This window comes from Colletes latitarsis, chromosome 6 (assembly GCF_051014445.1).
Source record: "Colletes latitarsis isolate SP2378_abdomen chromosome 6, iyColLati1, whole genome shotgun sequence".
NCBI classification, from domain to species: Eukaryota; Metazoa; Arthropoda; class Insecta; order Hymenoptera; family Colletidae; genus Colletes; species Colletes latitarsis.
Window position 1 is genome coordinate 25,598,097 of NC_135139.1, and position 14,345 is coordinate 25,612,441.

The 14,345-nt window shown below is 42.2% G+C and overlaps 1 protein-coding gene across 2 annotated transcripts in view; it reads left to right on the top strand.

Moving 5' to 3' along the window:
* Positions 1-14,345, top strand: part of Pkn (serine/threonine-protein kinase N) — a 39,235-nt gene that overhangs the window by 9,059 nt on the left and 15,831 nt on the right. For both annotated transcript variants that reach the window (XM_076766712.1, XM_076766713.1), the window contains exon 3: positions 209-410. In XM_076766712.1, coding sequence (XP_076622827.1) covers positions 209-410 — 202 coding nt within the window. The remainder of the gene's footprint in view (positions 1-208; positions 411-14,345) is intronic.

Here is a 14,345-nt window from a genome sequence, read left to right on the forward strand (position 1 = left end):
TCGATTCGGTGTCTTCGACGAGCGGCGATAGGTGGCGCTCGCGGGCATTCGGAACGGTTAAGAAAATTCGATAAACGCGATCGTTGCTCGTAGGCGGGTATCCCCGTCGGACGCGACGGGGACACGCGGTTGTTCTGTTCGCGGTGAGTTGGCGAAAACGATGGTTCTGGCCCGTAAAACGAGGGAACGAACGTTCACTTTGTTGCAGGAGTTGAAAATAAAGGCCGGCGCCGAGAAGCTGAGGGAGGTCGCGACCGATCGTAAAGCGCTGTCCGACGTGGCGACGATCGTGAAAAAGGCGAACAGCAAGCTGAACGAGCTTCATGCGGAGCTTCAGCAGCTCGAGAGTCAAATTATATTGACGCAGGGCCAGCCGCAGTCGCCCCAGCAAAATCACTCGAACGGTCAAGGTAAGGCGAAGTCGCACGGCCGACGAGATACCATCTTTGTATTCGCGTTAACGCCGCATGGCATTGACCGAGAGGATAAGGCGGACTTACGCCCGCCTAAACGGGTTTTACGTAATGCCGAGCGCGTTAGACTCTCGTGCCGATCAATTACTTTGCTGCTAGCGAGCGCGCTCGACTCCCGTAAAACGAGTTCAAGGATTCTTTTTTAACCCCTCGACGACAGAGGTCGCGAAACGAAAACTGTGTCCTATAATTAGCTTGCCTTAGAAAGGATGCACGGTGCAGCAGATTTCGCGCATAGTCATCTTTCCACGGTCTCGCGTCACACTTTTTGCAGCGGTATGGAGTCTTCATTTTTAAACAAAATTTTTTTTTTTACAAATTATACAGAGTGTTCGACTAACCCTGGGAAAAATTTTAATGGGGGATTCTACAGGCCAAAATAAGACGAAAATCAAGAATACCAATTTCTTGATGGAGGCTTCGTTAAAAAGTTATTAACAATTAAATTCAAAAATTTCAAATCGTTCTGGAAAAATTATTTTCGGTTACGGGGCTCAATTACAATCATTTTTGGTCGATAAACATACCCCTGAAATCCTGCCCACTTTCGAGAAAGAAATTCGAGAAAGTACTGAAATTTTTAGACGAAATTAAAAAATTTCAAATCATACTAAAAAAATTATATTTAGTTACTAGGGTCAATTGCAATCATTTTTGGTCAATAGACATACCCCTGAAATCCTACCCACTTTCGAGAAAAAAATTCGAGAAAGTACTGAAATTTTAGACGAAATTAAAAAATTTCAAATCATACTAAAAAAATTATATTTAGTTACTAGGGTCAATTGCAATCATTTTTGGTCAATAGACATACCCTCGAAATCCTACCCACTTTCGAGAAAAAAATTCGAGAAAGTAGTGAAATTTTAGACGAAATTAAAAAATTTCAAATCATACTAAAAAAATTATATTTAGTTACTAGGGTCAATTGCAATCATTTTTGGTCAATAGACATACCCCTGAAATCCTACCCACTTTCGAGAAAAATATTCGAGAAAGTACTGAAATTTTTAGACGAAATTAAAAAATTTCAAATCATACTAAAAAAATGATATTTAGTTACTAGGGTCAATTGCAATCATTTTTGGTCAATAGACATACCCTCGAAATCCTACCCCCCTTCGAGAAAAAAATTCGAGAAAGTACTGAAATTTTGAGACGAAATTAAAAAATTTCAAATCATACTAAAAAAATTATATTTAGTTACTAGGGTCAATTGCAATCATTTTTGGTCAATAGACATACCCTCGAAATCCTACCCACTTTCGAGAAAAAAATTCGAGAAAGTACTGAAATTTTTAGACGAAATAGAAAAATTTCAAATCATACTAAAAAAATGATATTTAGTTACTAGGGTCAATTGCAATCATTTTTGGTCAATAGACATACCCTCGAAATCCTACCCCCTTTCGAGAAAAAAATTCCTTAATTAAAATCTAATTTGGTGCCTAAATTTTTCGATGAAAAAAAAAATTTCAAATCGTTCTGGAAAAATTATTTTTGGTTGCGGGGCTCAATCTCGGGAAACATCTCGGCGGGCCAATATAATTTATTCCAAGGAGCAGTATTATATTTTCTTTTTTTCAAATTTAAATTATAATTTCATCATGTGCAGATAAGTTAAAGTACTTTGTTTCTGGTATCGCTTGCGAGTTGCAGCAAGGTATTAAGAGGGTTAAAGACGCCTTTGACATCGTCAGTCGTTCCATATTAATCGTCGAAAATGGAAATTTATGGCATGTTGAAACAACTGCCATTTAGATAAACGCACTCAGGTCGTCAAGTTCAATGACTGCCCGTCACTTAAAATGCAAACAATATCTCGAACGTTCCAGCGTTCGCGCGTCCAAGACCATTAATGTTCTATTTATTAATCGTGTCTCTATTTCACCATCGAGGAGCACTCAGTATCAAATGAACGTAACTAATAGCGAAATACGCTTCCATTCTTTTTACCATTAAAGAAATATGTAAATGATAACTATGTTGCCTCCTAAGTCGACCCCCCCAATCCAGTGTTTATTTTTATGGGCTGTCGGAACGACTGTGGGTCTCTTTCAAACGTATCAATTAATATTTCTGCTTATTCACGGGCAACTTATCGATACGTCGGAGTAATGACGAGAGTGTTCCGGTACGTTCCCTTCTGCCACGCTAACGACTGTGCTCTGTGTGTCGTTAACGAGCAGCCACTTAATAACTCCACCCGCTAACGAGCCGTCGAGACGACGTCTTCGGTTTATAAAGCTCAACAGTGCATGGCCAGCTACCCGGTTTGCTCCGCCATCGGGCTCCTGGCAAATCGAGCATGTCCAGCTCGGGGGCACCAACCGACCTGGCTGCGGCGATCGTTTCGTCGACGATTCACCGATGCGTGGTTTGATAAACTGCGTTGAAAAATCGTTTACGCTTCTGGCGCCGCGTTTCTCCGCTCCTGTAACGCTTTCGGTCTCGTCGCATAATTCGTTCACGACCGAGGCATAGCAATGCAATTTTACTCGGTCGTCTCGTACTTGCTCTTCCTCCAGGGGGGGGATACCGTATTATTTATTCTACCGTAAACCTTTGGGGGGAAAGAATCGGTTTCTCGTTACGTTTTCGCAAAAAATACAACGTTCAAATACTTTTTTTTTTTCTTAACGCGTTCACTGTCCGGTCTCTTAGCGGCGTATCCAAAAGCATACCGCTGTGACCCGTATACGAGTCATGGACAGTGACCCTGTTAAAACCATTTTAAAATCTTTTCGTTCGAACGAATTTTATATTTTCCTAGTTGTTGAAATCGCGTAGATGCAGGTTCCAGGTACGCCTTGACCGGCTTAAGAATTCTCGACGATCGCATTATTATCCGATAAGGTTTTCGAAGCGTTATTGGCCCATTAAAGCATAGTTAACCGCATGGAAACGTTACTCTGTACAGTTAGATCGTTGCACAGGACACGCGTTTCCAGTCAACGGAACATTGTCATCCGGAAACGGTTCTCTAATGGCATTTCCAGTCGGCGCGGCTCTGGCCATTCCCCTCGGTTTGAGTACTAGCGACGCAGTTACTGGACATAAATTAGGAATGATTAACTCCGATCCTAGTAATCGGGGGGAGGGGGGGTCATGGTACTCAATGTGGTAGACACGAGCGTAGAATTTCAATCCGTCGTGCGTGCATTGTGCAAACCAGATCGGCGTATTCGACTTCGATTCAATTTACATCGTGCCCAACGTTAGGATTTCGTTCTATTTACGTAGCGTGTTGGCAGTCCTGAAAGTAAGTCTTTCCTTGGTTGTTTCGTTCTTGTAATTCAAACTGTAACTTTTATTTCGAGAGCAAGGCGTGAAAACCACTATTAATAATTGTGCAATCACTTTGCAAAAAGTTAGACAATTTTTTTGGGAAATTAGTAAGTATAGAATTCTTATAAATTCTTGGTCGTTTCTTGGTAGGTGCTTCGCTTTGACAAATATCAAATATTGAAATTGATTCGAGTAAATATGTACGATCGTATACGCGAAATTTCGACTCGAGAGAGATCGATTCGCGAAGTCACGAAAACGCGAGATCGGCCGCGCAAACGTTGGAACTGTGGGTTGTTCGGTTTCGTCGACCTTGGAGGAGTATAGTTACGCCACTGGGTGGCACCTCGGTATCGGTGCCGCTTCGTGACGAGCCCGAGGCTTCGTACGTACTCGCCCGCGACTAGGAGCGCAGTCTTGTGTTCCCTTTGAATTGACGATAAGTGGTAGCATCTATTTATACCGTGGACCCAGACGCTCTATCCACTCCAGTTAAGTCAGTCATCATACGTTCTCGGGACCAGCAACCTGCCTCGCGGGCCACCTCATTCAGTTACCTCTGCGAAGTGCCATTCAAAACGATCCTGACAATATCATCGCGACCAGAACGAACCTCCCAGCATCATTTCCTAGGGGAACGACTGGTTTAGATTCCGGATATTCTCGTTAACCCTCCATCAATCCCCCCACGCTCGTGTCACCCAGATTTGGACGTCGGTGTTTCCATGAAATTAACAGATCGTTCCAATCTACCTATCTTTGGTATTTCATATTTTTAACTACTAAAATAGAATAAAAAATTTCTCTCGTCGGTTAACGATGCGTTAACAATCATCCTGGGACGTTTCCCACCGAGGCTCGCACTTTTCAAATGACTGCACTGCTACCAATCGAATAAATGGAGCACACGAGTTCGTTTAGAATAAGATCCCGCGGATGAGACTGTTCAGGAGAAAGTATATTCCCTCCTTTCGTTCGCGTAGCCCGCTTCCCGTGGTAGCCAATAACGAACGCCGTGCACGAGGACTCACGGTTCACTTTCCAGTTCTTCGGATTCTACGTGCGCGTAATACTCTCCGTCGATGAACAGCGAAAACGCTCCTTTGTGATACGCGGGAGTCAATTCTTCGGCGAGGGACGCGACTCCGTACGCCAAAATAAAACCAAAACTTCCGAGATACTCTGTAGAAGACCATTACGCTTTAAGGAACTATTCGTTTTTCGATAATGACGAGCAAAAAAATTACGCGTCCACCTGTAGGAAAATTATTTAAACTATCTTGTGGCCCCTTCGAAACCGTTCGTTTTTCTTCTATAACGTTTCTTTCTAACTCGACTCGTAACAGAGATATGGCTCGTTGTAGTTGCGTGAATCCGCTCTGTATAATAGAATCGAGAACGTACTACGAGAATCGATCGGTCGAACGATCGCTTGCTTGGAGTACCGTTGCGCGCATGCGCGAGTATTTAGCCGGCGGCCGTCCGGCCGGTCGCCTCTCGATGTGTATCGAGATCGCGTTTCAGTCCGAACCGAACCCACGCTTTCGCATTCCACGCTGTCGTGTATCAGGGAGGCCCCGAGGCCCCCTTTCCCCCACTCCGTCGTCCTTGTTTAGGGACTACCTGCGCTCCCGGGGCCCCCTAGTCGCCCGCCGACGTGAAATCTTGCGACAGTTCGCGAGGCTCACGGGAACTTTAGAAATTTAATGATCCCGCGCTCGGTAATAGAGATATCGCGACACGCATGGATTGCGCTCCAAGTCGTCTGCGTTTATTCCGCGCTGCGAAATTACGATAATGTCGCTGTTCGGCTCACGGGACTGTGTATTTATCGAAATAACGGTTCGTACAGCGGTTTCCTTTATTTCCCGCGCGTTTCGCGTTTCAGGACAAGGGTAAACTTTCGAAGAACGCGGTATAAAAGCCTGCTTTAATGTAACGGGTTCGCGTGGGGATGACACGAGTAAAAAAAATATCAGGTGGTAAAGAAAATTTCATTTTCTGTCATTTTTAGTAGTATCGATAGATTGCTGAGATTTTTCCGATTAAAACGAGTACAAACACGATATGCATCGGATTAATTATAGTAGTACATAACATATATATATACATCAAGTTAATTTGTACATACTGCTATAATTGATCCGATGCACGTCGTGTTTGTACTCGTTTTAATCGGAAAAATCTCAGCAATCCACTGGTACTATTTTCACACAGTAACTCGATGTATATACGTAACTTATGTACCACTAATTTAATGTATATCGTGTTTGTACTCGTTTTAATCGGAAAAATCTCAACAGACCATCGGTACTATTTTCGTAAACGTACGACGAAAATAACAGACAATGAAACTTTTACATGTATTCTCTGTCTTACGCACAACTATTCCTCGGGTAAGACAATCGTATTTGGTAAACGCTGAATCGTTAAGGGTCGATAAACGTATCGGCGAAGTAGTTCCGTAAAACGATCGAACGCGAAGTCAATTTTACACGACATAAATACAAATTCTAATTTGTAGCCCATAAAGTAATTCTTATACGATCCGATAATGGCGTGCAATCGGATCCCTTGCAACTTCATAAATTTCATTTAGCAGGCAACTAGTAGTCATTCGGCGTTCAGATCCTTGTTTCCGATTAAAATCGAGAAATACCGGTATACAGACGCGCGAAATATGACCGTTCGACGTATAAAATTTAGTTAATTCATTGGGCCGCCGCTCGTCCTTTCTTTTGCTCGTTATCGTTTCTTAACCAACGTTCGTTTCAAACGGCGCGAACCGCTGCTAGATAAACGCAACCGGGGCGTTACATAATTCGTGCGTCCCGTATCGCGAATCACGTAGCCCCTGTTCGCGTATCGCGTACACGGATCCCCGGACGATCTCAATGATCGCTCGGTAACCGGCTGTTTTATGCTTTCGATTCATCCGTTCGTTCAGCGAATTTCGTCAGCGTAACTTCGTAATCGCGTTGCACGCACGGTGTCTCGTTATACTTTCACTGGGTGGCCCAGTAAAACCAGACCGGCGCAAAACTTTATCGCGCACGGGCACTGTCCGTTTCGCGTGCCTTCGACGTTTGCGTTTAACGTCGTCCTATTTTTGTCGCGCGTCTCTCTCGACTCGCCACGGGAGCGGAAGTTACGCAATTTTTTCCCAAGCGAAGCGAACCATTAGTCGGCCAAATACCTCGTCGCGTTAATTGCAGGATCTTGCACCGCGATCTTTTGTCGTACGTCGGTCGAAAATCCAAAAATGTTAATACGTCTGGCGTCCAATTATTTTTAATGGCGTGTGCGATAAAACTGGGATTATGTTTTTGCAAATTAATATATGTGTACAAGGTGAACCGTGTAACTCGATTTAATTTAGTCTATCGTCAACGGACCGTTTAAAAATATTCAAACTAGCGTAATAATATTTTGCGTATCCGGTCGGAGAAGAACTCTGTAACTCGTCCCAGTTTCTACGCGATCACCCTGTATAATATGTATGCGTCACGCGTGCACCGAGTGCATCATTAACAGCTTGCACATCCAGACCCCTCAACTACGTATTGCACCTTACCAGCGGATAGAACGAACGTATAATATTATGTAATAAACAACCGTTTGAACGTATATTTATGTGTCCTGTTTCACAGTTAGACTTTCGTTTACGCTAAAATAAATCTTCGCCGTTTCTTCGTGCTATATTCCTACCGACTTTCGAGAAAAAAATTCGAGTAGGACAGAGTTTTCGACAAAATTAAAAAGTTTCAAATCGTTCTGAAAAAATTATTTTCGATTGCAGGGGTCAATTACAATCATTTTTGGTCAGTAGACATACCCTCGAAATCCTACCTACTTTCGAGAAAAAAATTCGAGTAGGAGGACAGAGTTTTCGACAAAATTAAAAAGTTTCAAATCGTTCTGAAAAAATTATTTTCGATTGCAGGGGTCAATTACAATCATTTTTGGTCAGTAGACATACCCTCGAAATCCTACCTACTTTCGAGAAAAAAATTCGAGTAGGAGGACAGAGTTTTCGACAAAATTAAAAAGTTTCAAATCGTTCTGAAAAAATTATTTTCGATTGCAGGGGTCAATTACAATCATTTTTGGTCATTAGACATACCCCCGAAATCCTACCCACTTTCGAGAAAAAAATTCGAGTAGGTGGACAGATTTTTCGACAAAATTAAAAAGTTTCAAATCGTTCTGGAAAAATTATTTTCGATTGCAGGGGTCAATTACAATCATTTTTGGTCATTAGACATACCCTCGAAATCCCACCTACTTTCGAGAAAAAAATTCGAGTAGGAGGACAGAGTTTTCGACAAAATTAAAAAGTTTCAAATCGTTCTGGAAAAATTATTTTCGTGTGCGGGGGTCAATTACAATCATTTTTGGTCATTAGACATACCCCCGAAATCCTACCCACTTTCGAGAAAAAAATTCGAGTAGGTGGACAGATTTTTTGACAAAATTAAAAAGTTTCAAATCGTTCTGGAAAAAATATTTTCGCTTTCAGGGGTCAAATACAATCATTTTTTGTCATTAGACATACCCCCGAAATCCTACCCACTTTCGAGAAAAAAATTCGAGAAGGTGTGAAATTTTTCGACAAAATTTAAAAATTTCAAATCGTTCTGAAAAAATTATTTTCGATTGCAGGGGTCAATTACAATCATTTTTTGTCATTAGACATACCCCCGAAATCCTACCCACTTTCGAGAAAAAAATTCGAGTAGGAGGACAGAGTTTTCGACAAAATTAAAAAGTTTCAAATCGTTCTGGAAAAAATATTTTCGGATGCAGGGGTCAATTACAATCATTTTTGGTCATTAGACGTACCCTCGAAATCCTACCTACTCTCGAGAAAAAAATTCGAGAAGGTGTGAAATTTTTCGACAAAATTTAAAAATTTCAAATCGTTCTGAAAAAATTATTTTCGATTGCAGGGGTCAATTACAATCATTTATGGTCATTAGACATACCCTCGAAATCCTACCTACTTTCGAGAAAAAAATTCGAGTAGGAGTACAGAGTTTTCGACAAAATTAAAAAGTTTCAAATCGTTCTGGAAAAAATATTTTCGGATGCAGGGGTCAATTACAATCATTTTTGGTCATTAGACATACCCTCGAAATCCTACCTACTCTCGAGAAAAAAATTCGAGAAGGTGTGAAATTTTTCGACAAAATTTAAAAATTTCAAATCGTTCTGAAAAAATTATTTTCGATTGCAGGGGTCAATTACAATCATTTTTGGTAAGTAGACATACCCCCAAAATCCTGCGCATTTTCGAGAAAAAAATTCAGTACGAGCGGAACTTTAAACGTTAATAACTTTTTAACGAAGCCTCCATCAACAAATTGGTATTCTTGTTATTCGTCTTATTTTGGCCTCTAGAATCCCCCATTAAAATTTTTCCCACGGATGGCCGAACACTCTGTATAATTTTTGGAAATTTTCCATGTCGAATGGCACGGCGCTAAATATGCTCTGACGCTTGGAATCGTTATTGTCTGTTTATTTAGACGTTCTCTTTCTCTTCTTGGCGAAAGATTAGATTCGTGACGCTTGTTTTCCACGCGAGACTAATCGATCTCCGTGTTTCCGGTATACCGGTGTTGTCATTGCGTGATATAATAAAAATCAGGGATCGATAAGACCCGGTGAGTCACCAATTACAGAAGTCTCGTAATGCCGCGTTGACGTGGATCGCCTCTAACGCGATTATAGGTCACACGTTCGACGCCCACGATCGTTCAATGAAAGAAACCTGTCCATAGATTCGACTGACGTGCCCTCCCGTTCCATCGACGGTATCAGAAACGGTCTGTGAAACGTTTTCTCGCGTTGCTTTCTTCCAAAAGTACGAACTTTTCGGTACGATGAAGTAATTTTCTAGTATTTGGAGACTCGAACTAAAAATGTAATAAAAATGATAGGATTTCGTTTGAAAGAAAGACGCGGTAGTTTATTCGTTTTAGAACACCCTGTACAGTTTCAGCCGCGATCGTTGTAGAAATAGACGTTAAAAATCACGCTCGGCGTACGGGAATTGTTGGTTTCCCCGGTTCTATTTTTATTGGTCGATAGTGGAACGCCGACGCGCCACCGGAATGAGAATTTCTTCTTTTCATCGTTACCGCTGGTAATACAATGGTCGAGCAACGTTTAAGCTAATTAATAAACAGATTCCATCGCTAAAGCTCGTCGAGTTGACGCCTGGCGATCGTGTTACGAGCCGATGTGGCGTGCGTGCGAGCCGCGATTTCTGCCAGGTTTGTGCTGAATTTCTAGCCGCGGTAATTATTTTAATCGGTACCGTAATAAGGATGTTGTAGAACCGCGCGCCATCCCCTTTTACGAGGCAGGAACAATTACTTCTTACATATATTAATATATGCCGTAGGAAGTCTAGACCCCCTTCACCGTGGGTTACGGTTTGTGAACGCGCGTCTCTGTGTGCGGATCGTGTGGTTACGCGGAGAACGGCGCGTTCGAGACGCTAAAGAGATCGTGAATGAACGACGCGAGAGTCGCTGCTCGTGTGCATTAGCAGAGGAAATCGTGTTACAGCTTCTAGCCATCGGGAATTAAAATTTTTAATTTCCAATGCCGTTCTCCGCATTGCCCATCAATCCTCTGGCCACGATACGCTTCTGCTCGTTAATGCGGTCTAAATTGTTATCTCCACGGGCATTAACAGTCCGTTAATGGGCTATAACGAAGCAAAAATCCGAACGTATCTTTTTTTCTACCCATAAATTAGTGGAATCCTTGGAATTGTACGCTCAACCCTCTCGCAATTAATTTAGCAAATAAATTTTTTTCTGTTTTAAATCGTTGGGCTTCCAACAAAAATGCCATCAATTTTCACAGTTTTCACAGAAATGGAAACGAATGTTTCCCCCGGCTATGGCCCCAAAAGTGGCGCCCTCCGTTGCGGAAAAGCAGCATCTTCGAAACCTTGAAATTATGCAGAAAAAGTCCGCATCGTGGCGCGTGCACCCTGTTTTACCTTGATCCCAGGGGTTGCTGCACGCGTTGCGCCACGAGGTCGTGGAATCGCTGAAAAAGATAATAACGACTCCGCCGGCAGGGAAAAGCTCGGGTTCGCGTGTTTCTTTTCGAAAGCGCGCGTGCACGAGCGCGTCGATAATTCCATTCATTGTTTTCGCGCGCAATGGGACCGAGAAGGAAACACGCGGAGGGAGAGAGCGTGGAGTTTTGCAGTCTGGAAACAAGGAAAGCCTTTGTCGTCGCCCCCTCAGGTCGCAGAAACGGAACATAATGGGGCACGTGTTCTGGTACTGCGCTAATGACATGATTTCGCCGACTCCTCGATGCCGCATTGTCCCCATCGTTGCGTTTCTCTTTTTCACGAATCATTTCTCTGCCCCTTTCTGACCATTTTTCCACGTTGTCGTTTCAGAGAGTATTTCTAGGGAATTTTTAGCGAAGAAACTATAATACTTGGCGCGGAATTGATTCCAACGACGCCCAATGTCGACCTTTGCTTCCCTTTATTCGATTCTCGTTCCTTGGCATCGGTGACTCACAGTGCTTTCCACAGTCACCGGTGTTTACAAGTTCTTGCGTCGACCTGTGTTCTCGTTGACCCACTGACGAGGACACAAACCTCCATCAGATCGCTACACGGTGTTATTCCATACCGACTGCCATAACAACCGAAAAATTTTTCGACGAAACTAAAAAATTTCAAATTCTTCTAAAAAAATTATTTTTGGCTGCGGTGGTCAATTACAATCATTTCTTGTCGTTACACATACCCCCGAAATCCTACCCACTTTCGAGAAAAAAATTCGAGTAGGTGGACAGATTTTTCGACAAAATTAAAAAGTTTCAAATCGTTCTGGAAAAAATATTTTCGGTTTCAGGGATCAAATACAATCATTTTTGGTCATTAGGCATACCCTTGAAATCCTACCCACTTTTGAGAAAAAAATTCGAGTAGGTGGACAGATTTTTCGACAAAATTAAAAAGTTTCAAATCATTCTAAAAAAATTATTTTTGGCTGCGGTGGTCAATTACAATCATTTCTTGTCGTTACACATACCCCCGAAATCCTACCCATTTTCGAGAAAAAAATTCGAGTAGGTGGACAGATTTTTCGACAAAATTAAAAAGTTTCAAATTGTTCTGGAAAAAATATTTTCGGTTTCAGGGGTCAAATACAATCATTTTTGGTCATTAGACATACCCTTAAAATCCTACCCACTTTCGAGAAAAAAATTCGAGTAGGTGGACAGATTTTTCGACAAAATTAAAAAGTTTCAAATCATTCTAAAAAAATTATGTTCGGGTGCGGGGGTCAATTACAATCATTTTTGGTCATTAGACATACCCCCGAAATCCTACCCACTTTCGAGAAAAAAATTCGAGTAGGTGGACAGATTTTTTGACAAAATTAAAAAGTTTCAAATCGTTCTGGAAAAAATATTTTCGCTTTCAGGGGTCAAATACAATCATTTTTGGTCATTAGACATAGCCCCGAAATCCTACCCACTTTCGAGAAAAAAATTCGAGTAGGTGGACAGATTTTTCGACAAAATTAAAAAGTTTCAAATCGTTCTAAAAAAATTATGTTTGGATTTGGGGGTCAATTATAATCATTTTTTGTCATTACACATACCCTTGAAATCCTACCCACTTTCGAGAAAAAAATTCGAGTAGGTGGACAGATTTTTCGACAAAATTAAAAAGTTTCAAATTGTTCTGGAAAAAATATTTTCGCTTTCAGGGGTCAAATACAATCATTTTTTGTCATTACACATACCCTTGAAATCCTACCCACTTTTGAGAAAAAAATTCGAGTAGGTGGACAGATTTTTCGACAAAATTAAAAAGTTTCAAATCGTTCTGGAAAAAATATTTTCGGTTTCAGGGGTCAAATACAATCATTTTTGGTCATTAGACATACCCTCGAAATCCTACCCACTTTCGAGAAAAAAATTCTTTTTCGAACATATAATTTGAGGTTAGAAATGTTGCCCTGAAATTTCGTGCGTACGTTTAAGAGAACGGGTTTCCCGACTGACGTAGATATCCTATTGCGAAATAAAAATGAAACATACGGTACGCATGTTAAACAACAAAGTGTGATTCGATTAATTGAGCGAGCATAAAGCGTATTGTAGATGGCGAAACGAAAGCCTTCGACGTTCAAGGAATAACTCGCAGAAAGTCCTTTAATGGTTACTGCGGAAGGCGAGCGGCGACAGTCGATATCCTCCTCATTGTCCTCTTCTTCTCTCGGCTTTCTGTTCCGAACGCCATTACCTTTTTCCTCTACGCGGAGGAGCTTCTTCCTTCCGTTGTTCCCTTTCGACGTCTCCCAGAGATCCTGTCCGCACGGGTTTTGAATTTTTCAATCCCGGGTGATGGGTACTCCCGTATACATTCCCATGACCGATATACAGGGTGAGGCACGAATTAGTCCCGACGATATTTCAGCCCCTTTCGATGATCTGACAAAAGAATCTTTCCTATCGAAGTTAATCAGTATTTCATCAACAAGAAATTGCAGTTGCTTAAATTAACAAGTAATTAATTATTATTTATTAAATTCAGAAATTATTGATTAACTTCGATAGAAAACAGTTTTTTGTCAGACCATCGAAAGGGGTTGAAAAATCGCGAGGACTAGTTCGTGCCTCACCCTGTATATCCTCTCTTTCTCTCTGTCCTGCTCCGTGGCTCGCCTTATTCGGACATGTCAGGCTAAGCGTGCGCAGCCGACAGTGCAAGTGCGGTTGTTCGTGCGCATGGCGTTGCACTTACGCGCACTTACGTGTCGCTTTGTCGGCGCGACGTGCGCCCGCGTCATTACCGTTGCGTTTTCTGTGCGGCTGGACAAACCTCGTGGCCCCGACCGCGTGCTTATTGATGATAAATCATTCCGAAGAGCCTTCACGGTCCGCCGGGCTCGAAAGAAATTTCGTCAGCCGCGCCGCCACTCGGAAGAGAAACAAGGAAATTTACACCGTCTCGACTATTGTTCGCCCGCGATCCCATCCGATAGAGTTTGCCCGGATAATTGGACGTATGCTAGTGGCGCCGCTAAACGGACACTGCCCCAGGGAGCGAATACCCTCCATTTTTTAACCATTAACGTTCGCGTACGCTTAACGAGACGCTTCGAGTTCAGTCTTTGGAATTACATAGACCTGGTTTCCATCTACGTGGCGACTCGTTAGCCTCTGTTAAATTTTGGTCGCACCCGTTGAATTTCTAGACGCGATGGAGCGTAAACGAGGGATCGCAGCGATTCGCCCCGTTGTTTACGCGTTTCGGCGCGCAGGAAATCCGCGTACGCCGTCCGCGGCGCCTTTACAGGCTGATTCTAGCAACTAGGTCACGCTATAGAGTTGTTTCCTCGTAATTTTTTCAAATTTGGAATTTTTCAAAACGATGCACCTGCACTTTGTTATTTATTTAATCCTCACCTAGCACGCTTACAGTTTTTATTTCTTGAAAGCTTGGAAAAAATGCAAAGTTTTGCTACAGATTTTTTGTTGATCTTCGCGTGGAAGGGGGGGGCTATGGCCCCGCCCAGTTATTCA